The sequence below is a fragment of the Macaca fascicularis genome, chromosome 14 (assembly GCF_037993035.2).
Source record: "Macaca fascicularis isolate 582-1 chromosome 14, T2T-MFA8v1.1".
Lineage (NCBI taxonomy): Eukaryota > Metazoa > Chordata > Mammalia > Primates > Cercopithecidae > Macaca > Macaca fascicularis.
The window spans coordinates 8203043-8226556 of record NC_088388.1 but is presented as its reverse complement, the minus strand read 5'-3'; the positions used below and the strand labels follow the sequence as shown (position 1 = coordinate 8226556).

The 23514-nt window shown below is 42.1% G+C and overlaps 1 protein-coding gene across 5 annotated transcripts in view; it reads left to right on the top strand.

Moving 5' to 3' along the window:
• Nucleotides 1-23514, top strand: part of PACS1 (phosphofurin acidic cluster sorting protein 1) — a 174679-nt gene that overhangs the window by 97056 nt on the left and 54109 nt on the right. For 3 of the 5 annotated variants that reach the window (XM_065527919.2, XM_045370573.2, XM_045370574.3), the window contains exon 2: nt 23174-23261. In XM_065527919.2, the coding sequence (XP_065383991.1) occupies nt 23205-23261 (57 nt within the window). In that variant the 5' untranslated portion in view covers nt 23174-23204. Of the gene's footprint in view, nt 1-2153; nt 2326-21989; nt 22152-23173; nt 23262-23514 lie in introns of those variants that run through there. The other 2 variants (XM_045370575.3, XM_065527920.2) reach the window with 2 other exon arrangements.

Below are 23514 nucleotides of genomic sequence, written 5' to 3'. Positions count from 1 at the left end.
CGAGTAGCTGGCACTACAGACACCCGCCACTACACCCAGCTAATCTTTGTATTTTTTGTAGAGATGGGGTTTCACCGTGTTGGCTAGGCTCTCTCAAACACCTGACCTAAGGTGATCCTCTTGCCTCGGCCTCCCAAAATGCTGGGATTACAGGCGTGAGCCTCTATGCCCAGCCTGACCTCACATCTTACAGCTGTCGTCATTTGCCATGCACTAGACATCCTTGCCTTGTTTCCTTCAAATATCCCAGCCTCACTTTATTTAGGTTTCATCCTCTTCTTTTAAGTTTTACTCTGTTTGTATTTTCCTGCACAATTAACGATTTATTTTTGCTTGGTTTTGAATTTGATGTAATACAACATTGTAGGTAGTCTTCTGCAGCTTAAGCTTAGTTCATTGACTTTCATTGCCGGATAGCGTTTGATTGTGTGAATTTACAGATTTGTCTCCTCCTCTGACAGTGTACACTTGGGTTCTGATGAGAACAGTGCAAATATTGTCTAGTGTATAAGGAACTTATAATGGGCCAGGCAGTGTTCTCAGTGCTTTTATATATATGGGCACTAAGAGCAACCCTATGAGTTGGTATTATTACAATGCTTATTTTTCAGATGAGGGAGCAGAGGCATAGGAAGATAAGTAACTTACCCTTGTCATCTGATAATGAGTGAAATTGCTGGATCATGGACTTCACATATGTTTAGCCTCAAAAGATGATGCCTAATAGTTTCTGAAGTGATTGTACCAGTTGATACTCCCACCAGCAGCATATGAGTTCCCATCGTGCCACATGTTCACTCACACCTAGTTTTGCCAATTTTGTGGGTGTAAAATGGTATTTTGATTTCAATTTGCATTTCCCTGATTCCTAATGATTTGAGCATATTTTTGTATATTTATTATCCATTAGTGTTTCCTCTTCCAGAAACATGGAGCGTCTGTTCCTGTCTTTTGCCGACTTTTCCATTGATTCGTCAGTCTTTTTCTTACTGACTTGTAGTTCTCTCCCTTTGTCAGTATTAGGAGTTTCAGTCTTCTCCGAGTTCATGGCTTTGGCTTGTCTTTTTTTTTTTTTTTTTTTTTTTTGAGACAGGGTCTTGCTCTGTCATCCAGTCTGGAGTGCAGTCATAACTCACTGCAGTCTCGAACTTGAACTCCAAGCCTCAAGTGATCCTCCCACCTCTGCCTCCCAAAGTGCTGGAATTATAGGCATGAAGTACCAGAGCTGCCTTTGGCTTGTCTTTTGAGTCTCTTTTTGGTGTCTCTTGATGAATAGAAATTCCTAATTTTAATATAGTTGGATTTCTCGTTGTTTTCAATGTCTTATTTCTAGAAATCCACTCTTACCTCATAGAGTCATAAAAATATTGTCCAATATTTTAGAAATTTGCCTTTCACATATAAGTATTTAAGCTACATGAAGATTATTGTTATGTATGGTGTGAGGTATGGATCCAAATTTCCTTTTTTGCATTTCATAGTTTATTTTTTTTCCCAGTTATTGGAATACTGCCTTTTTCTTACATTGTTTCTGCATGATTGTGCGATTGTTTCTGGGCACTCTACTCTGTTTCATTGATCTTTTTGTTGTTCCTTCACTAATACCATGCTGCCTCAACTACTGTTTCTTTACAATAAATCTAGATACCTGATAGCCTAATTTCCCCACCTTGTTTCTTTTCTTCAAGAGTGTCTTGCAGTGGTGTGATCACGGCTCATTGCCACCTCAACTTCCCAGGTTCAAGCGATCTTCCCACCTCAGCATCCCAAGTAACTGGGACCACAGGCATATGCCACCACTATGCCTCACTTCTTTTAAAATTTTTTTTAGAGATGGAGTCTCGCCATGTTGCCCAGGCTGATATTGAACTCCTGGGCTTAAGTAATCTGTCCACCCTGGCCTCCCAAAGTGTTGGGATGACAGGCATGAGCCACCGTGCCTGGCCTGCTCCTTATGAATTTTAGAATTAGCATCTGTGGAAAATCCTGTTGGAATTTTGATCAGTGTTGTATTAATTTCTTACATCAATTTGGAGGAGAATCAAGATATCAATGCTAGAGTGTCTCTTATGCATGAACACGGCATCTCTTTTGTCTTACAATGACATTTGTATACGTACAGTCTATCTTACAAGTCCACGCAGGACTTGCACATCTTACGGAGTGAGACAGCTTAGAGATAGCATAGAGTAGTAGTTTTAGGAACAAAGGCTTCAGAACCAGGCTGCCTGGGTTTCAATCCTCACTTAGCTGCTTACAGTGTCATCTTGGGTTTCAATCCTGTTGGTTTCAGTCCTCACCTAGCTGCTTACAATGTCATCTTGGGTAAGTCAGCCTCTCTGTGCCTCATTTTCTTCATCTGTAAAATAGGGGCTAATGTTTCTACTTCATGGGGGCACATAGTAAATGCTCGGTAGTTGGTAGCTGTTGCTATTATTTTGTTTTACCCTTAGGTGTCTTATTTTTTGTTGCTTTTATATATATTTATATGTAAATATATATAAATAGTGTATATATATATTTTTAATTATATTTTTATATTATTTGTTGCTGGTGTTTAGAAATGCATTTGAGTTTCAGAAATCTAGCAACCTGGTTAATCTCTCATTAATCCTAATAATGAGAATTCTTCTGGATTTCCCAAATGGGCTGTCATAAATCAATTTGCAAATAATGGCTTTTGTTTCTTCCATTTCAAACTTCATATTTTTATGTCTTTTTTGTTCTTTTACTGAGCTGGCTAGGGTCTTTTTTTGCTTTTAGCTGAACAGCCTTTTCAAATAGGTAGAGTCTTGACAACAGTATAACCTTGAATAAAAGTGGGAATGGTGAACACCTTGTCTTATTCCTAGTTTTTAAGAGAACATTCTAATGTTTCACTATTAAAGTATTTGCTGTAGATTTCTGGTGTGTATCTTATATGTCAAGGAATGTTTTTCTACTCCAAGTTTGCTGAGAGGACTTATGATAAATGGATGTTGAGTTTTACCAAATGCTTGATACAAATCTGTTGAAATGATAGTATTTTGTCCTTTAATCTGTTAATGATGAAGATGACATGCATAGGTTTTCTAATGTTAAAGCATCTTTACATTCCTGGAATAAATCTAACTGGTTCATGCCTCCTTTTTTTTTTTTGAGACAGAGTCTCGCCATGTCACCCAGGCTGGAATGCAATGGCTCGAACTTGTGGCTCACTGCAACCTCCGCCTCCCAGGTTCAAGCGATTCTCCTACCTTAGCCTCCTGAGTAGCTGGGATTATAGGTGTGCGACACCACACTTGGCTAATTTTTTTTTTTTTTTTTTTTTTTGAGACGGAGTCTTGCTCTGTCACCCAGGCTGGAGTGCAGTGGCCGGGTCTCAGCTCACTGCAAGCTCCGCCTCCCGGGTTTACGCCATTCTCCTGCCTCAGCCTCCTGAGTAGCTGGGACTACAGGCGCCCGCCACCTCGCCCGGCTAGTTTTTTGTACTTTTTAGTAGAGACAGGGTTTCACTGGGTTAGCCAGGATGGTCTCCATCTCCTGACCTCGTGATCCGCCCATCTCGGCCTCCCAAAGTGCTGGGATTACAGGCTTGAGGCACCGCGCCCGGCCTTTTTTTTTTTTTTTTTTAATCTTTAGTAGAAATGGGGTTTCACTCACCATGTTGGCCAGGCTGGTCTCCAACTCCTGACCTCGTGATCCACCTGCCTCCCAAAGTGCGGGGAATACAGGCGTGAGTCACCATGCCCGGCTATTTTGTAAATACATTATTTGTTTTGCTAATATTTTGTTTTAAAATTTTTCATTACTGATCATAAAAGAGATCGGCTTATAATTTTTCTTTCTTGGGTACTGAGGTTATGTTAATTTTATGAAATGAATTAGAAAGTGTTTCCTCCTTTTGATCCTCTGGAAGAATGTATATAAGATTAAAATGATATTTTCTTTGAATGTTTGGTAGAATTAGCCTGTGAGGATAATCTGGACTTGGTGTTTTCATTTTCAGAAGAGTTTAAACTACTCATCACTGTCTTTTTTTTTGAGACAGAGTCTCGCTCTGTGGCCCAGGCTGGAGTGCAGTGGCGCGATCTCGGCTCACTGCAAGCTCCGCCTCCCAGGTTCACGCCAGTCTCCTGCCTCAGCCTCCCGAGTAGCTAGGGCTACAGGTGCCCACCACCTCATCCAGCTAATCTTTTGTATATTTAGTAGAGACGGGGTTTCACCGTGTTAGCCAGGATGGTCTCGATCTCCTGACCTCATAATCCGCCGGCCTCAGCCTCCCAAAGTGCTGGGATTACAGGCATGAGCCCTCATCACTGTCTTTAATAGCTGTAGAACCTTTCAGATTTTCTCTAGCTTCCTTAATAATTTCTGTTACATTATATGTTTCTAGAAATCTACCTTTTTCATCTAAGTTTCCAGCTTTACTTGGATAAAGTGGTTGGTGGCATAGTCTAATCTTGTAAATCTTTGCTTAATCTGGAGTGTGTTCCTTGAAAAACAGTTCTAGGTTTCTAGATTTTATTAGCTTCTTAAGACTAATATATATTTGCTGTCTATTTTATGATATTTGCTTTATGCTGCTTTCTTTTAGATTTTTGGCTTATTTGACTGTCCCTTTATTTTTTACTTCTTAATGGCTACTTAATTCATTAATTTCAGCATTTCTTCTTTTCTCATATAACTACTTAAAACTGTTGTTTCCTTTAAAAAATAATAAAGTTTCCCCTAATACCTGCTTTAATGGCATAGCAAAGTTTTGATACGTCATATTTTAGCGTTTGGTTCTGAATATTATCTGATTTATATTATAACTTCTTCTTTGACCCATGAGTTCTTTTCAGGGATGTTTTTATACTTTCAAATGCATTCTCTTTAAAATTATCTTCTTATTACTGATTTCTAATTTAATTGCATTTTAATGAGAAAAAGTAGTTCTCATATTACTGATTCTTTGAAATTTATTGGTAAAGGTTGGGTGGGCATAGTAGCTCATGCCTGTAATCCTAGCACTTTGGGAGGCTGAGGCAGTTGGATAGCTTGAGTCAAGGAGTTCAAGACCAGCCTGGGCAACGTGACCAGCCTGGTCAACCTCATCTCTGAAAAAAAACAAAAAAAAGAAAAAAAAAGCAGGGTGTGGTTGCATGCACTTTAGTCCTAGCTACTCGGGAGGCAGAGATTGCAGTGAGCTGAGATTGCACTACTGCACTCCAGCCTGGTGACAGAACAAAACCCTGTCTCAAAAAAAAAAAAAGGAAATTTGTTAATAACTTACTTTATTCCTAAATACAAGATCAGTTTTTGAAAACATTCTATGTATGTTTGAAAAGACTGTGTATTGTGCTGTTGTGGGGTTCCGGCTTCCATGTGTTCATTTGAATATTGGTAATGTTAGCTTTTTTTTCTGTTTAACAATCAATTACTAAGAGAGGTATGTTAAAATATGCCTCTATGATAAGTAAACTTCTCACTATCTTATACTTCTGTCAGTTTTTGTGGTATTTATTTTTAAGCCATTTTATTAAGTTTATATAGGTCTAGAATTAACTTCCTGATGATTCTCTTTCTAGTAATTCTATTTTGTCTAACATTATATATTCCAACTTTCTTTTGATTATTTATCTAGTATAACTTTCTAGTCTTATTCTATGTGAATTCTTATGAAGAACATATAAGTGAATTTTGTTTTATAAATCTGATCTATATCTTTTAGGAGTTTAATATATTTATACTTACGGTGGCTATTGATATCCATAGGTGTTTTTTCTGCCATCTTAATTTATGCTTTCTATTTGTTCTTTTTTATGGGGAGTGGGGGTGTCTCTATTTCTGGATGACTCTTTAGCCCTCTTTGTCTCCTTTTGAATTCATTAACAGTTTTGCTCTCATTCCATTTTTCTTTTTCTTTTTTTTTTGAGACAGAGTCTTGCTCTGTCGCCCAGGCTGGAGTGCAGTGGCACCATCTTGGCTCACTGCAAGCTCCACCTCCCAGGTTCACGCTATTCTGCCTCAGCCTCCTGCGTAGCTGGGACTACAGGCGCCCGCCACCACGCCCGGCTAATTTTTTGTATTTTTAGTAGAGACAGGGTTTCACTGTATTAGCCAGGATGGTCTCGATCTCCTGACCTTGTGATCCGCCCGCTTCGGCCTCCGAAAGTGCTGGGATTACAGGTATGAGCCACTGCCCCCAGCCTCATTCCATTTTTCTAAACTGTGCATTCAAAAGACAGACATTCAATTTTTATTTTTTTAGTTTACTCTCAAGCTTTGAATGTGAATACTTAAGGGTTTAAAGTTAGTGAATTTCCATTCTCTTCTGAAACAATTAAAGGCCCTAGGAAATACTTTAATCCAATCAGTTCCTCCCACCACGCTTGCTGTACCATTTACTGTGCGTTAATCAGACATTGCCATTCTTGTTTTATAAAAGCAATGTTTGTTTGAATTTCCCTATATTTTTACTATTTTCTTTGTCCATTATTTCTTTTTCTATCCTTGTCTTTCGGGACGTTTCCTTACTTTTACGGTATATCCTTAAGACATTACATGAAATGTGTGAGCCAGCCAGGGTCCCCAGTGACTGTGGCTCTCTGTGATTCACATGCCCACACTGAAGAGGGCTGACCTGTGTAATCATTGGAATGTTGCAGCAGTGATGGAGCATGACTTCTGAGGCTGGGTCGTAAAATACATTGCACCTTTTTGCCTTGCTCTTTCTTGGGCCACTCACTGCGGGATGCCAGGCTACCATGTCATAAGGTTATCAAGCAGTCCTGAGAGGATTGCATGTGGAGAGGAGCTGAGTCTCCCTGTCAGCTGCTAGTACAAACTTGCCAGCCTTGCAAGGCAGCCACATGGGAAGCAGATGCTGTGACCCCATCAAGGCAACTGTAGCCCCAGCCACCATCTGGATGGCAACCTCACAAGAGACCCTGAGCTAGGACCACCTAGCCCAGCTGCTTCTGAATCTCTGACACACAGAAACTGTGAGATAATAAATGTGTTTAGCAGCCGGGTGCAGTGGCTCCCATCCCAGCACTTTGGGAGGCCAAGGCAGCCAGATCATGAGGTCAAGAGATCGAGACCATCCTGGCCAACATGGTGAAACCCCATCTCTAGTAAAAATACAAAAAATAGCTGGGCGTGGTGGCTCACGCCTCTAGTCCCAGCTACTCGGGAGTCTGAGGCAGGAGTATTACTTGAACCCGGGAGGCAGAGGTTGCAGTGAGCCGAGATCGCGCCACTGCATGCCATCCTGGTGACAGAGCGAGACTCTGTCTCAAAAAAAAAAGTGTTTTAAGTTATCAGTTTGTTACATAGCAGTAATTAATACACATTAGTGAAAGTCTTCTGGTAGTAAACTCTGTTTTTATCTTAAAATGTTTTTTGGTTTTGGGGGTTTTTTTGGTAGAGACAGGGTCACCTGCTATGTTGCCCAGTCTGGTCTTAAACTCCTGGGCTCAAGCGATCCTCCCACTTCAACCTCCCAAGGTGCTGGCATTACAGGCATAAACCACCACATTCAGCCATCTGGAAATGTCTTCAATTAATGCTCATTCCTATAGTATGTTTTATCTATGTATACAATTCTGTTTTCACAATTATTTTCTCTCAGCACATTGAAGAAATTTTTTATTTTCTTCTGAATTCCATTATTGCTGTTAAAGTCCATTGTCAAATAAAAGACTTATATCTAGACTATGTAGAAAACCTAACACTGAACAGGGTGCAGTGACTCATGCCTGTAATCCCAGCACTTTGGGAGGCTGAGGTGGGCGGATCACTTGAGGTCAGGAGTTCAAAACCAGCTTGGCCATCATGGTGAAACCCTGTCTCTACTAAAAAAATACAAAAAATTAGCTGGGCATAGTGGTGCGTGCCTTTAATTCCAGCTACTTGGGAGGCTGAGGCAGGAGAATCACTTGAACCCGGGAGGCGGAGGTTGCAGTGAGTCAAGATCATGCCACCACACTCTAGCCTGGGTGACAGAGCGAGACTCTGTCTCAGAAGGAAAAAGAACCTAACACTCAACAAACACCTCAGTTAAAAAATGGGCAAAAGATTCAGTCCAGGCACAGTGGCTCACACCTGTAATCCCAGCACTTTGGGATGCCAAGTTGGGCAGATCACCTGAGGTCAGGAGTTCGAGACCAACCTGGCCAACGTGGCGAAACCCTGTGTCTACTGAAAATACAAAAATTAGCTGGGCGTGGTGGCACGCGCCTGTAATCCCAGCTACCCGGGAAGCTGAGGCATGAGAATCACCTCTGGGAGGCAGAGGTTGCAGTGAGTCGAGATCGTGCCATTGCACTCCAGCTGGGCAACGGAGCAAGGCTCTATCAAAAAGAAAAAAAAAAAAGGTAAAATATTTGATTAGAGACTTTACCAAAGAAGATATGCCAAATAAACACTTGAAAGGATGCTCAAAATCATTAGTTGCTTGAGAAAGGCAAATTAGTCACGAGGGAAATCCAAATTAAAACCACATTAAATAAAATAACAAGAAAAAAATCAAAAAACCGTAATAAGATAACAGTTACTGAAATGGCCTTAATCAGAAAGGCAGACAATAATAAATGGTGGTGAGGATATAGAGAAACAGGAACCCTCATACATTGCTGGTAGGAATGTAAAATGGCATAGCCACTTTGGAAAATACTTTGACAGTTTCCAAAGAAGTTAAACATAAATTTACCGTATGACCCTGCAATTCCACTGGTAAGTATATGCCCAGGAGAAATGAAAGCTGGGTCCAAAGCGTTCAAAGACTTGTATGTTCATAACATCATTACTCTTTAAAACTAAACAGTGGAAACCACTCAAGTGTCCACCAACTTGTAAATGGATAAATAAGTATTATTCACCAATGAAATGAATAAAACACTGATGCATGCTACAAATGGGTCAGTCTCAAAACGCACTAAGGGAAAGAAGCCAGACAGATTGTGTTGTCCGTTTTGTATGAAGTATCCAGAAAAGACAGACCTATAGAGATGGAGACTTGATTGGCTTCCTGGGAGGGAACGGAAATAGGGATTAACTGTAAATGGGCACAAAGGGTCGTATTTTGATGATGAAAATATCCTAGTACTGTATTGGGGTGATGGTTGCACCATCTAACAAATTTATTGAAGATCATTGAATTGTACATTTAAAATAGGTGAATTTTGGCCGGGGGCAGTGGCTCACACCTGTAATCCCATCACTTTGGGAGGCCGAGGCGGGTGGATCACCTGAGGTCAGGAGTTTGAGACCAGCCTGACGAACATGGTGAAACCCTGTCTCCACTAAAACTACAAAATTGAGCTAGACGTGGTAGCAGATGCCTGTAATTCCAGCCACTCGGGAGGCTGAGGCAGGGGAATCGCTTGAACCCGGGAGGTGGAGGTTGCAGTGAGCCAAGACTGCACCATTGCACTGGTGCAACTGGTCTGCCTGGGCGACAGAGCAAAACTGTGAAAAAAAAAAAATTGGTGAATTTTATAATATGTAAATTAAACCAATACAGTTTTGTTTTTGTTTTGTTTTAAGTTGTCAGTCTGGGTGCTTCTGTCTTTTTCTCAGGCAGCTTTTAAGTCTTCTTTGTCTTTGGTATTCTACAGATTCACAATACAATATGTTTGATTGTAGATTCATTTTTCTTTACTCTCCATTTGAATTTATTGGGCTTTCTAAAATGTGAACGTGGGTGGCTTTGGTAAATTTTGGAAATTTTTTTGCCATTGGCCCTTTGAATAATGCCCCTTACCTATTCTATTTCCTTGGAGATTCATTGCATCTAGATTAGATTTCAGCTCTAACTTCTCCGTTTTCTAGGTCTAACTTTTCTTTTACACTTTTCACTGTCACTTTGCTATATTTTGTGTAAGTTCTGACTGTCTTCCACTGTACAAACTCCATCAGTCCCAGTGGCCTGTAGGGGACATGGAGTGTGCTTATGACTTCCCATACATAGGTAACAGGCTTTACCCCTGGAGCCAGGGTGGTGTCACCTTCTCCAGGACCAAGTGGATTTCCACAAACCATGTTGGGGAGGGGTGTGAATTGTAATCACATGTACTGATCATTCAACCCGGAAACCTGAGCATCGTCTCTGATTTTTCCTTCTCTACTCTTGGCATCCTGTAGGTTGAAATGTCACAGAGTTGATTCCACTTTCTAAATGTTTCTTGAATTGAATTTTTTTTCCTTTTGATCTCAGTGACCACATTCCAGGTTCAGGAATTCATCATTTCTCACCTGGACATTTTCAGTAACTTCCTAACTCTTCTTGTCTTTATACTCACCAGTTCCAGTTTACTCCACGCACTTTGACCAAAGTGGACTTTCCAAAATATAGACACTATTTCCTTCATTTTTAAAAATTTCAACTTTTATTTTAGATATAGTGGATACATGTGCAGATTTGTTACTTGGGAACATTGTATGATGCAGAGGTTTGTAGTACAAATCCCGTCACCCAAGTAGTTATTACAGTACCCAATAGGTAGTGTTTTAAACAAACCACCCCACCTAGCTCCATCTCTAGCAGTCTGCAATGTCTGTTGTTCCCATATTTATGTACATTTGTGCTCAGTATTTAGTGCTCACTTAAGTGAGAACATGCATTTTAGTTAAAGAGAATATATCTGCATTTTAATGTTACTCCTCTGTCTAAAATCCTTTAATTTCTACGTCCCAACATAAGATCCAGATTCTTTTTTTTTTTTTTTTGAGATGGAGTTTCACTCTTGTTGCCCAAGCTGGAGTGCAGTGTTGCAATCTTGGCACACTGCAACCTCTGCCTCCCGAGTTCAAAGGATTCTCCTGCCTCAGCCTCCCAAGTAGCTGGGATTACAGGCACGCGCTACCACGCCTGGCTAATTTTTGTATTTTTTGTAAAGATGGGGTTTCACCACGTTGGCCAGGCTGGTCTCGAACTCCTGATCTCAAGTAATCTGCCTGCCTCACCTCCGAAAATGCTGGGATTACAGGCGTGAACCACCATGCCCGGCCCATATACACTCTTAATTTCCAACCTACTTGCCTGCTTTCTTAAAGAACCAGTTCTGTGGCTTTGAACATGATGTTCTCTCTGACTGGCGTGGTCTTCCCCCTCCCTGCCAGGTGAGCTCCAACTCATCCTTATTTTCTGTGAAGCCTCCTCTTACTCCCCAGGAAAGACGTCAGATACTCCTTCTGCATTCCATAGTAACCTGCATATGTCTCAAGTAAAGCACTCGTAAGTTACGCTGTTGTTTGTATGCCATTCTCACTAGACTGAGAATGCTCTGAGGTCAGGGATCATTCTTGATTTACTTAGCTTCATCCCTGTTCCTTCATTGGTCTTTTTCAACAGTGACTGTCTATCCCAGGGCTACTGGTAGTTCTTTTTCAAGTCTGTTTTGGGCAATGCAAGGATAGCAAAAAGAAAAAGGAAGATTTCTTAGAAAGGGGAAAGGATCTCCAGGTTTAAAAATACTTTCAGAGGCTGGGCGTGGTGGCTCACGCCTGTAATCCCAGCACTTTGGGAGGCTGAGGCGGGCGGATCACGATGTCAGGAGATCGAGACCATCCTGGCTAACACGGTGAAACCCCATCTCTACTAAAAATACAAAAAAAAAAAAAATCAGCCGGGCGTGGTGGCGGGCGCCTGTAGTCCCAGCTACTCTGGAGGCTGAGGCAGGAGAACGGCGTGAACCCGGGAGGTGGAGCTTGCAGTGAGCCGAGATCATGCCACTGCACTCCAGCCTGAGCGACAGAGCCAGACTCCGTCTCAAAAAAAAAAAAAACTTTCAGAAATGTTCTGAGAGGAGCACTTCGGATATGCCAGAGTCTATGCTAGGAACTTTTCACATTTACTAGTTTGCACAGCAATTCTATTTTCTTGATGAGAAAGCTTACAGTACTCTCTCTGCAATACTAAAGGAGCTACTTTGGACCTGAGAATTTTTGTATCTGGTTTTAATAAGCAAAAGTCGCCACCCTACCTTTGAGGCCTGTTTCCCAATCCAGAAAATTATCATCAAGGAGATTGCAGAGAGAGATAGAAAATGCCATACATTGTGTTGGTCTGTGCAAGTAATTGGCATTCATAATCCAAAGATAAACATCCTGAGTAACTGAAAATTTTCTTAGAATCTTATGTGCCTCTGCTTTCTGCTTCATAGAAAGCCACATCCTATGGCTATGGAGTAAAATATCCCTAAGAATGTTCCTTGGTTCTGTTTATTGTTTGGTCTTAAGTTTTTTCTCATTCTCTGATATTCTCCCATTTGAGCGATTTCAGGATGAAATTGCCCCATTCAGACATTTTGGGAAAGAAAATTTAGTTGCTTTGCTTTTTTTTTCTCTTGAGACAGGGTCTCTGTCACCCAGGCTGGAGTACAGCTGCGTGATCATAGCTCACTGCAGTCTCATCTCACAGGCTCATGTGATCCTCTCACCTTAGCCTCCTGAGTAGCTGGAACTACAGGCCCGTGGGCACGTGTGCCACCACACTGGGCTAATGTTTTTTTTTTTAATGTTTTTAGTAGAAACAGGGTCTCACTATGTGCTCAGGCTCGTCTTGAACTCCTGAGCTCAAGCCGTCCTCCTGCCTCAGCCCTCCAAAGTTCTGGGATAGGCATGCAGCACCATACCTGATCTAGTTGCTTTGCTTTTGAAAAATCTGCTTTAAGGTTACTGGTTTTAAAATAATGTCTTAAGCTGGGTGTGGTTGCTCACACCTGTGATCCCAACACTTCAGAAGGTTGAGGCTGGCAGATCACTTGGACTGGAGTTTGAGACCAGTCTGGGCAATATGGTGAAACCTCATCTCTACTAAAAATACGAAAATTATCTGGGTGTGGTGGTGTGCACCTGTGGTCCCAGCTACTTGGGAGGCTGAGGTGGAAGACTCACATGAGCCCAAGAGATGGAAGCCGCAGTGAACTGAGATCATCCCACTGCACTCCAGCCTGGGTGACAGAGCGAGACCCTGTCTCAAAAATGCATAGATAAATAAATAAATAATGCCTTAGCTCATCGTTTCACAATCAAAATTATGCTATTTCATATGAAATAATAGGTTCAGCATCTATATATATTTGGGTAACCTCTTCAGCAGTAAGAATATACTGCTCAGAAATTTACTTGTTGGTGTTATTGCTGAAGCTTGTTAAGACTTTCACAGGTGCCTATAAAATAGAAACAATTTTGGAAATGTTTTTACTCTCACAAAGGAAAACCTTTGTCATAGTTTTTTTCTATTGGTTTGCTCTTTATGTGAATAAATGCTGTTAAGGGAAGAGGCAGAGCTTATTCTTCCCATCTTCTGATTAAAGAACTCAAGAGGGGAAAATGCCTTGCTCATATGACACAGCCATTTCTTGGTAGGACAAAGGAGTAATCCAGGTCACTTGTCTTCTATTCCTTGCATTTATCTACTCTGGTCACAAAGGGACCAGTGCAGGACAGGCAAGCCGCAGAATTGGGGCTTAGCCCAGGAAGGTTCTTTGCTTTGCTCAGGAAAGAATTCAAGAGTGAGCCAGTGGTAGAAGAAAACAGTTTTATTGAGGTGGCAGTGTTACAGCACCGTGACTGCTCTGCAAAGCAGGGATAGACCCCGTCCGTAGGCAGGCTTAAGCGCTGTGACTGCTCTGCCGAGCAGCAATAGACCCTGTGGGCAGCCTCAAGAGCAGCCACTCAGTGGCAGTTCTGCAGTCATATTTATACCCACGCTTAATTACATGCAAATTAAGAGGCAGATTATTCAGAATTTTCTAGAAAAGGGGCGGTAACCTCCAGGTTGTTGCCTTGGAAAGGGGTAGTGACATCTGGGTGTTGCCATGGCAGTGGTAAACTTACATACACTAGTGGGTGTGTCTTATGGAGTGGTGGTGTTGCCTCTTCTCTTTACAGCCGGTCTTCAATCTGGTCCAGAGTAAAGTTCTGCCTCCTACCTCATGACCATCATTTTGATTTGGGGTCTAACTGTTCAGGTTTTTATTTCGTCCAGATCTTTGTTTCTCCTTTCTTCCCCTTTTTTTCTGTTCAAAATGTGACCACTTTGCTGTTTATTGATATCTTATTAGAAGGGTATTAGCTGGGTGGTAGTGGCATGCACCTGTAATCCCAGCTACTTGGGAGGCTGAGGCAGGAGAATCGCTTGAACCTGAGAGGTGGAGGCTGCGGTGAGTCAAGATCACACCACTGCACTCCAGTCTGGGTGACAGAGTTAGACCCTGTCTCAAAAAAAAAAAAATAAAAAAGAAAGAAAAAAAAAGGAGATGGAGGGGGAAATGGAATATGACCATTTCTCTCTTAGTGAGCCTCTCAAATTTGCATGAGGGTAGGTTAGAAACAGCTGTTAAATGCAAGTTGAGGATCATTTGTAGAAATTATTCAAGGCTGTTTCTCCTTTATCCTACAGTCACGTATAAACTAGAATTATTTAGAAGCTTTCAAAAGATTCTTGCCACTATATTTTGTTCTTTTCTGTACCCAGTTATCAAGTAGACCGCCTTATTCTTTCAGACTTAGTCTAATGAGAGCTAAATAATTTCTTGAGAGAATTTGCTTGTGCTCAAGTATGTCCTCACTGAAGCCTTAGCCCAGTTACTCAGTGATCTCCTTTTGTGTAATTTAGAACTTAATCATGCACTGTCACGTTTGTTGGTTAATTGTTTGATATACTTAAATCCTGTCCTTTCAACTAGGTTATGAATTGCTCAAAAGCAGAGATTATGCCCAATTTTTTCTTTTTAAGCTCCTAGCACAAAGCTAAGTACAGAGAAGACGTACAGTAAAAGGCTGATGGAGATCTTTCTGGGAACACTCTTATCAGTGGCACTCTGTCCTTCCTGCTGGTGGCAATGGGAATGTTCTCTGCAAGGGCTCACAAGGGCTCGCATGCCTAGGAAGTGGAAGAGAAATGGCTCGAGGTGCAGGGAATGAGGGGACAGCCGGGAACTCTTGGCCTAATTAGAATAGCTGTTGCCTTCCTGCTCTTATTGGAAGGAAATTGATCCCAAAGAGAGCCAAAGACAGGCTAAAACAGTGAACTCACAAAAATGTGAAAAGTAAGGGGTGAGAGCAGATCAAGGGACCAAGATTTAGTGTTTTGTTATTGTTTTATTAATGATGGTCTAGGATTTCCAGATGGAGTTTTAAAAGATGGAAATAAATGACCTGTTATTAATATATTTTCAGAATGCCTTTGTAGAGAGGAAGATTATTTCTGAGCTGAGTAACCTGGGATCCTCCTTTAAAAGTCCTTTGGACTCTATAATCATCTTTGTAATACTCTGTTTTACTTTAAAGGCAGACTCAACTTCTTAAGAGTTCCAGCACATTGAGCCCCATTTGTCTCATCCACCTTTTCACTGACCTTCCAAAGGTGGACTGGCTGGAGAACCCCAGCTATCCATTGTATTTGAAGTCCTTTTGAGTAGGGACTCGGCTAGAAGTGTTCTTCTGCCTGATCCCCAGATGAAAAGGACGGGAGGGGAGTAACAGAGGAGTCTGCAGCCAGCTCCGATATACCCATGCCGGACCACGGAATCTGACTTCCAGCCCACTGTAGCACAGAGGTAGCTAGAGAGCAGAAAGTAGAGATTTGGCTCTCTTAGGGATCTTGGAGAGAACTTTGTTTCCTTCAGCTTTTGAGATATCTTCCCTTCCCTCATAAGGATGAGACTCAGGGTTTCCTGATAGGGCACTGCCCTCTAAAATGGACTTTGGGAATAATTTGGCCAACTGGTTCTTTTTGAAAGTATTACTATTTGGAGGGTTGTAACTAAAGTCCTAATACCTTGGGAATCTGTTCCTGGTGAACATTACTTAAAGACAGGTACACCTGCATACATAACAGAAAAACCACAAAGTTAAGAAGAGGTTTATGTCTTTCTCACTTAAAAATGAAAAAATCAGCTGGGAGCAGTAGCTCACACCTGTGATTTCAGCACTTTGGGAGGCGGAGGCAGAAAGATCGCTTGAGCCCAGTAGTTATAGACTAGCCTGGGCAACATAATGAGACCCCATTGCTGCAAAAAAAAAAAAAAAAAAATTCTAATTAGTTGGGTGTGCTGGAATGCACCTGTAGTCTCAGCTACTTAGGAGGTTGAGATGGGAGGATTGCTTGAGTCCCAGGAGTTCAAGATTGCAGTGAGCTTTGATCATGGCATTGCACTACAGTCTGGGTGACAGAGCAAGACCCTGTCTCTTAAAACAAACAAACAGGGCCGGGCGCGGTGGCTGAAGCCTGTAATCCCAGCATTTTGGGAGGCCGAGACGGGCGGATCACGAGGTCAGGAGATTGAGATCATCCTGGCTAACCCGGTGAAACCCCGTCTCTACTAAAAAAAAATACAAAAAACTAGCCGGGCAAGGTGGCAGGCTCCTGTAGTCCCAGCTACTTGGGAGGCTGAGGCAGGAGAATGGTGTGAACCCGGGAGGCGGAGCTTGCAGTGAGCTGAGATCCGGCCACTGCACTCCAACCTGGGCGACAGAGCGAGACTCCGTCTCAAAAAACAAACAAACAAACAAAAAAACACATCTTCTGTGTGGTTTACAGAGGCCTGCATGGGAAGCAGCCCGCAACATGGGCTCCCTGGCCTTGCTGTTTTTCAGGCAGACCAAGCATGTAGCTAGTTTAAGGCCTATGTACTTCTTCCCCTCAACCTAGAACTTCTCAAGGAGGCCCACCCTGGCCACCTAACTCAGAATTACAACTCTCCGCACCCTCCTCTGCCTCATGCGCGCAATACCTAGCTCTATTTTCACACAATCTGACCTACTACATAATTTACCTAATTATTATGTTTATTGCTTATTGACTGTGTCCTTTCACTAGAATGTGAACTCAAGGACAGGACATTTTGTCTGCTTTGTTTACTGATGTATCACAAGTGACCAGAACAACATGTGCCTCATTATAAGGCTGATAGATGAGTGACAGAGTAACGTGACAGAGCTGCAGTTCAAACCAGAGTGTATCTGACTCTTCAGCCTTCATTCAGGCCTTTTTTTTTTTAAGTCAGTGTGCAGATTGCATACAGTGGAGTGCATGGGTTTTGGATATAAGGCCTGTGGGTTTCTGCTGGTGTGTAGGCCCCGTGACGTTGCCGTGGGTGTTGTTAGCCAGAGGGCTCCCTCGTATCCCTTCCTATCAGTGCCTCCACCTGTCTCAGTCACTGTACTGGCATCACCACATATTGGTCTTACCTGTTCTTGAACTTCACAGGGATGGTAAGACAGTCTTTTGGGTCTGGCTCTTCCGGCTCAGTGTAGTGGTTTTGAATCATCCATGTTGTCACATGTATCATAGTTTGGTCTTTTTTGTATACTACATTTTGTTTGTTCATTCTTCAGTTGGTGGGTGTGTTGTTTCCAGTATAGGACCATTGTGAGTGGAGCTGCTTTAAACATTATTTTTTAATTTTTTATTTAATTTTAAAATTGACCAATAATAATTGTACATCTTCATGGGGTACATAGAGATGTTTTGATACATACAATGTATGATTAACAGAGCAGGGGAATTAGCATACTCGTCATCTCAAACTCTGATCGTTTCTTTGTGTTGAGAACATTGACTATCCTCCTCCTAGCTATCTATAATTAATATTATTAACTGTGGTCATCTTTCTGAACACTAGAGCTTATTCCTCCTATCTAGCTGTAATTTTGTACCCTTTAAGAAATCTCTCCATTTCCCTCCCCTTCCCCTGCTATTCCCAGCCTTTAGTATCATCTGTTCTACTTTTTACTTCTATGAGATTAATTTTTTTAGCTTCCATGTGTGAGTGAGAACATGCAGTGTTTTACTTTCTATTCCCAGCTTATTTCACTTAACATAATATTCTCAGTTCCATCCATATTGCTGCAAATGACAGGATCTCACACTTTTTTATGGCTGAATAGTACTCCATGGTGTGTGTACACCACTTTTTCTTTATCTCTTCCTCTGTTGTCGGACCCCTAGGTTGATTCTGTCTCTTGGCTATTGTGAACGGTGCTGCAGTAAACATGGGGGTCTGCATTGTCTCTCTGATACAATAATTTCCTTTCCTTTGAACAGATTCCCAGTAGTGGGATTGCTGGATCATGTGGTAGTTCCATTTGTAGTTTTTTGAAGGAAACTCCATGCTGTTCTCCATAGTGGCTGCACTAGTTCACGTTCACTAGTTACAACAGTGTAGAAGAGTTGGCTTTTCTCTGTATCCTCTCCAGCATTTGTCATTTTTTGTCATTTTAATAGTAGCCAGCCCAACTGGGGAATATGATAACTCATTGTGGTCTCGATTTGCATTTCCCTGATGATTAGCGATGTTGAATTTTTTTTATATGTTCGTTGGCTATTTGTATGTTTTCTTTTGAGAAATGCCGGTTCAGATCGTTCGCAGATTTTTTTAATCGGATTTTTTTTTTTTTTTTTTTTTGCTGAGATATTTCAGTTCTTTATATATTCTAGATATTAATTGCCCATCAGATGAGTAGTTTGCAAATATTTTATCTTATTCTTTTCACTCTGTAGATTGTTTCCTTTGCTGTGCAGAAGCTTTGAACATTCTTGTACCTGTCTTGTTGTGGTGTGCCTTCCTTTCTCTTGGGTTCCCTTGGGAGCTGGGTATAGGAGTAGACACACACACACACACACACACACACACACACACACACACACACACATATATATAAAAAATCTAATCAACTACCAAATGGTTTTCTCGAGTAACTGTACCATTTTCCACTGTCCCCAGCCATATGTATAAGTTCCTGTTACCCTACATCTTCACCAGCACTTGGAATTATCAGCCTTTATAATTTTGCTGTAAAATTATTTTCTGCTGTAGAAAAACAAAGCAGAAGTGTCATCAGGGAAGGACTCTTCCCTTCAGGCCTTGGTCCTACATTTTCACTGCATGAGAAGCGCCCACCAGGGAAACATAGGGTAGCAAGAAACTTGGGGTGGGCAGCTAACTAACTCAGCTTCCTAAACACTGAGACTACTTCTTACAACGTCTTGCCAGACACAGTCAGTGTGAGTCATCCTCACAACTGTATCTGGGAGTCTTTGCATCAAATGTGTGCAAATGTGGGTTTATGGAGAAATTTATCTTATTTCCTTAGTGTTCTCTGTTATATTAAGATATATGTTTAAAACGTTCACTTATAATTAAAATAATTTCTTGTAATTTGCTAATAAAATGCTTTATACCAACTTAAATTGGTCCCTGGACTGTGATAGGCCTGTGTGCATCATGTCTTGACTACTCCTGTGTGACCTAGGGACGTTTTCTTAACTCTTCCAGCATCTGTATCTGTAAAATAGGTATAATACCCACCTCTTAGCATTACCGTGAAACTTAAAAGAGATAATGAAATGCATGTCAGGCAACTAGTACATGATAGATGCTGAATGAGGGATAGACATTTTCTTGTACTTTGAAGAGTTAGAATACATTTGAGTCCCCAAGTCCCCTTGAGTCATGCCATTGAAAACAAACAAAAACATCATGTTGAACTGATTGCCACAGGTTTCAAAATCTGTGTGCTGTGTTACATTTCTGTGAAAACATGGAACATATCCAGTCTTGCTGTTGCTTTACCTAAGGTACTAAATCTTTCTTGGCCATCTTGTTAACATAAGGTGCTATGGCATAAAGGCCTGTCTTGTCTCTTTATTCAACAAATATTTATTGGTCTGTGATGTTTTTTCCTCCTAACATAATTCTGCCATGTTATCCTATGAGGTATTTATCTAAGAGCCTTCTGAGGCATAATAGAGCAGTGGTACAGAGCGTAACGTGATTGTTTGCCTTTCCCGCTGGACTGTGTAGCCCACATCCTTCTACAACTCCAACAACTGGTTCAGTACCAGGCACAGAGCAAATGTTCTCTAAATGTGGGCAGTGTTGAATGAGTGAAGAATCTTAAGCAGAGAAGAAACGCATGTCCCTGACTGACTCCTGTGAGACTTTTATCTTGCAGTGAGTTTATTCAGCAGCCACAAATCAATTTGAAGGTGGAAAATGTTTGCTTTGAAAACAAGGAAAAACCTAACCCATCAGAAGCGTTCATGATTGGCAGTCTGCAAAAGTTGATCATACATATTGAGTTATTCTCGTCATACCCAACTAAAACAGAGCCAAGAAACTAGGGGAAAGGCACTCAGGGCATTGCTCCAGAAATGGTATTCTCTGCAAACCTGGCTGCTGAAACTGCCTGCTATAACCTGAAACCCGTTTTATCTGATGTCTACTGTGATGACGTGCTGCAACTCTAAGACTAGTTTTGCCCACCACTGTCACTCACCTGTCAGAGCTTGCCAATTTCCCAAAACCTTACTTGTGCCGATGAACTTTCTCGAAGAGCAATAGTAACATTTCTCTTTTTTATAAAACATCTAAGCTTCTCTTTGTTCTTTGGACATACCGAAGACTACCTGATCTACAGGTATGCCCCCAATTGCAGCAGTTTTTTCCTCCTCAGATAAAACATTTGAATTTCAGAGATTTGTTTCTATTGTATTTGATTTTGGCAAGCCTCAGATGAGGACGAACGTTGGGCATATTCAGTCTTTTCCATTTGCTCATCCCAGTCATGTCCCATTTCGTTTTGAGCCATCATTTTGTGCCTTGATGAAGGCACAAAATTCAGTTAAACAATGTACATAGTTAACTACTTTTGTTTGTTTGTTTTTTGTTTTTGAGATGGAGTCTCCCTCTGTCACCCAGGTTGGAGTGCAATGGCGCACTCTCGGCTCACTGCAGCCTCCGCCTCCTGGGTTCAAGCAATTCTCCTGCCTCAGCCTCCCACGTTTCTTTTTATTTTTAAGAGACTGGGATCTTTCTATGTTGCCCAGGCTGGCCTCGAACTCCTGGGCTCAAACAGTCCTCCCACCTCAGCCTCCTGAGTAGCTGGGACTGCAGGAGTTAACTACCTTTCTGAATAGCCACATCTCCAGTCCCTGCTTCCTCCTCTAACTCTGCCCTTCTTGGCCACCTCTTTTAAAGGCTCTTGTGATTATATAGGGCCCACCCAGATAATCGAGGATAATCTCCCCATCTCAGGAGCCTTAACTTAATCACATCTGCACAGTCCCTTTTGCCATGGGACTTTGCCAAGGTACCATATTCACAGGTTCCGGGGATTAGGAGATGACATCTGGGTGGTGGGGGTTGGGTATTCGGTCCACCACAAGGAGATTAGAGTTAGAATCCAGCTCTGTCACTTACTAGCTAAGTGAATTTGGGCAGGTCACTACTCCACTTGAAATATTTTCTGTTGCATGCATAGAACAGTGAGCCCCCAACACACATCCACACAGTCCTATTTTTGAGGTCTGGGTGAAATAATATAGACGAAGAGACCTGATAAGTTTTCATACATTGTATTTGATTTTGATTCTAGCTTAAAGCAAAGAAAGATTTATTTTTTTTCTTTGTGTTAGTCAGCAGGTCTTTGAAAGTACTTGGGTGACTGGGCGTGGTAGCTCATGCCTGTAATCCTAGCACTTTGCGAGGCCAAGGCAGGCGGATCACCTGAGGTCAGGAGTTTGAGACCAGCCTGGCCAACATGGTGAAACCTGTCTCTACTAAAAATACAAAAAGTAGCCGGGTATGATGGCGGGCGCCTGTAATCCCAGCTACCCAGAAGGCTGAGGCAGCAGAATTGCGGAAACCCGGGAGGCGGAGGTTACAGTGAGCCAAGATCGTGCCGCTGCATTACAGCCTGGGCGACAGAGAGATACTCGGTCTCAAAAAAAAAAAAAGAAAGAAAGAAAAAAAAGAAACTACTTGGGTGAGGTTAATTCAAAACCAGAATTTAGTTCTGTTGACCTGGATTTGTCCTCCTTTAAAAAAAAAAAAACATGAATTATATTAATTTCTTCACATACTTTTGTTAATCTGATTTTAACTAGAAACCATTTTAGGAAACTTAATGTGACAAATATTTGCCGAGCAACTGTACTGTGCCCAGCATTTGGGCAGATGCTGGGGGGAGAGTGGTGGAGGGGCAAGCCTGCTGCCTGCCCACCGGAAGTTACACTCCAGTGGCAGGATAGGAGTTGTGCTGGGGACACATCACAGACTTTGCAAGGCATTGGGGGAAGTTCTCCTGGCAAAAATGCATAACCCAAGGCTGAAGAGGCATTAGCTGGCAGGCTGGTGCCAACAGAAGGAACAGCAACCTCCAAAGGCCCCGAGGTGAGAGGGTGGCACTGCCAAGGAGCCAAAGGAAAGTTAGTGTGGCTGGAGCAGAGGGAGGGCAGTGGAGACGCAAGACAGGGGCCTGAGCAGGGCCTAGAGGGCCTCAGCACGGAGGAAAAAAGAGGCATGAAATCCAGTCGGATTCTCTGGACTTGTCATGACTCTAGTCAGCAACATCCCTCATGTGTCCCGTTCCCCAGAACCTCTCCCAGGAGAAGAATGTTTGAAGACTTTGACCACCTGGGCAGCCACAGAAAGGCAGCGTCCAGAGTCTCCCTCCTACTCCTGCTGGAAGTCCAGGGTGGCCCTGCTGTGGTAAGGCCAAGGTCAAGTCAGAGCAGAGTTACTGAGACTCCACAGTGAGGGACAATCCTGTCACTTTTGAGTTGCAGGGAATTTCTTGATTTGTGGCACTGAAGATGTTCTGCATATTTGGAGCAAAATGCAGCTGAAATAGAATTTGTGACCATTTAACCATTTCCTGCCAAATGGTGTATGTTGTTTGTGTGGATTATCTTCTCTTGCTAAAGATTTATATCTGTACTTCTGTCAGGTGTGATCAGGTGGAAAGTAGAAGAGGAACTGTGTGATTCTCCTCCCTTGGTCTCCTCTTCCCCCTCAGAAATGGCTCCAACATACTAGGCATGGAAAATGTGTTGCCTTTGGCTTGAGATAAATGACATCCATGGAAGTTCATACAATAATGTACCTTTTGACACTTACTTTTAGAAGCTGGGCATGGTGGCATGTGCCTGTGGTCCTGGCTACTCAGGAGGCCAAGATGGGGAGGATCTTTGGGCCCAAGGATCCAGTCTAGGCAACATAGTGAGACCTATCTCTTAAAAGTATAAACATTAAGTAAGAGGGGATAATCTTTCACTGAGACAGGGGACCCCTGGGACTGAGGACAGCATTCTCACATTCTTACTTCAGGTAAGGCAGGTTGCCTAACCAGTTGTTCATCACTTTTCTCATAAGTTCCTTGCATATGACAGTATCTTCCTTCCCTGTTTTTCTAGGCTATTCAGCTTGACTCTGAAGAAACTCGTCATGCTAAAAGAAATGGACAAAGATCTTAACTCAGTGGTCATTGCTGTGAAGCTGCAGGTGAGTAGGGCAGGACTGTTGGTTCAGGGCCCAGGGAAGCTGGATAACCATTTGCCCACTGCTGGGGCTTCAGAAACACCACTGGGACCACCTCTGGCTTCCTCCTCTCAGCACAGCAAGGTGCACAGTGGAAAGATGACAGAGCTCACGGGACCTTCTGAGCCCAGCTCTGCCTCTTGGTTAAGGCACTCAGTTTCTTCAAACCTTTCTTTGTCTGAAGAACAGAAATGGTTTTTCCTACACATACTATGAG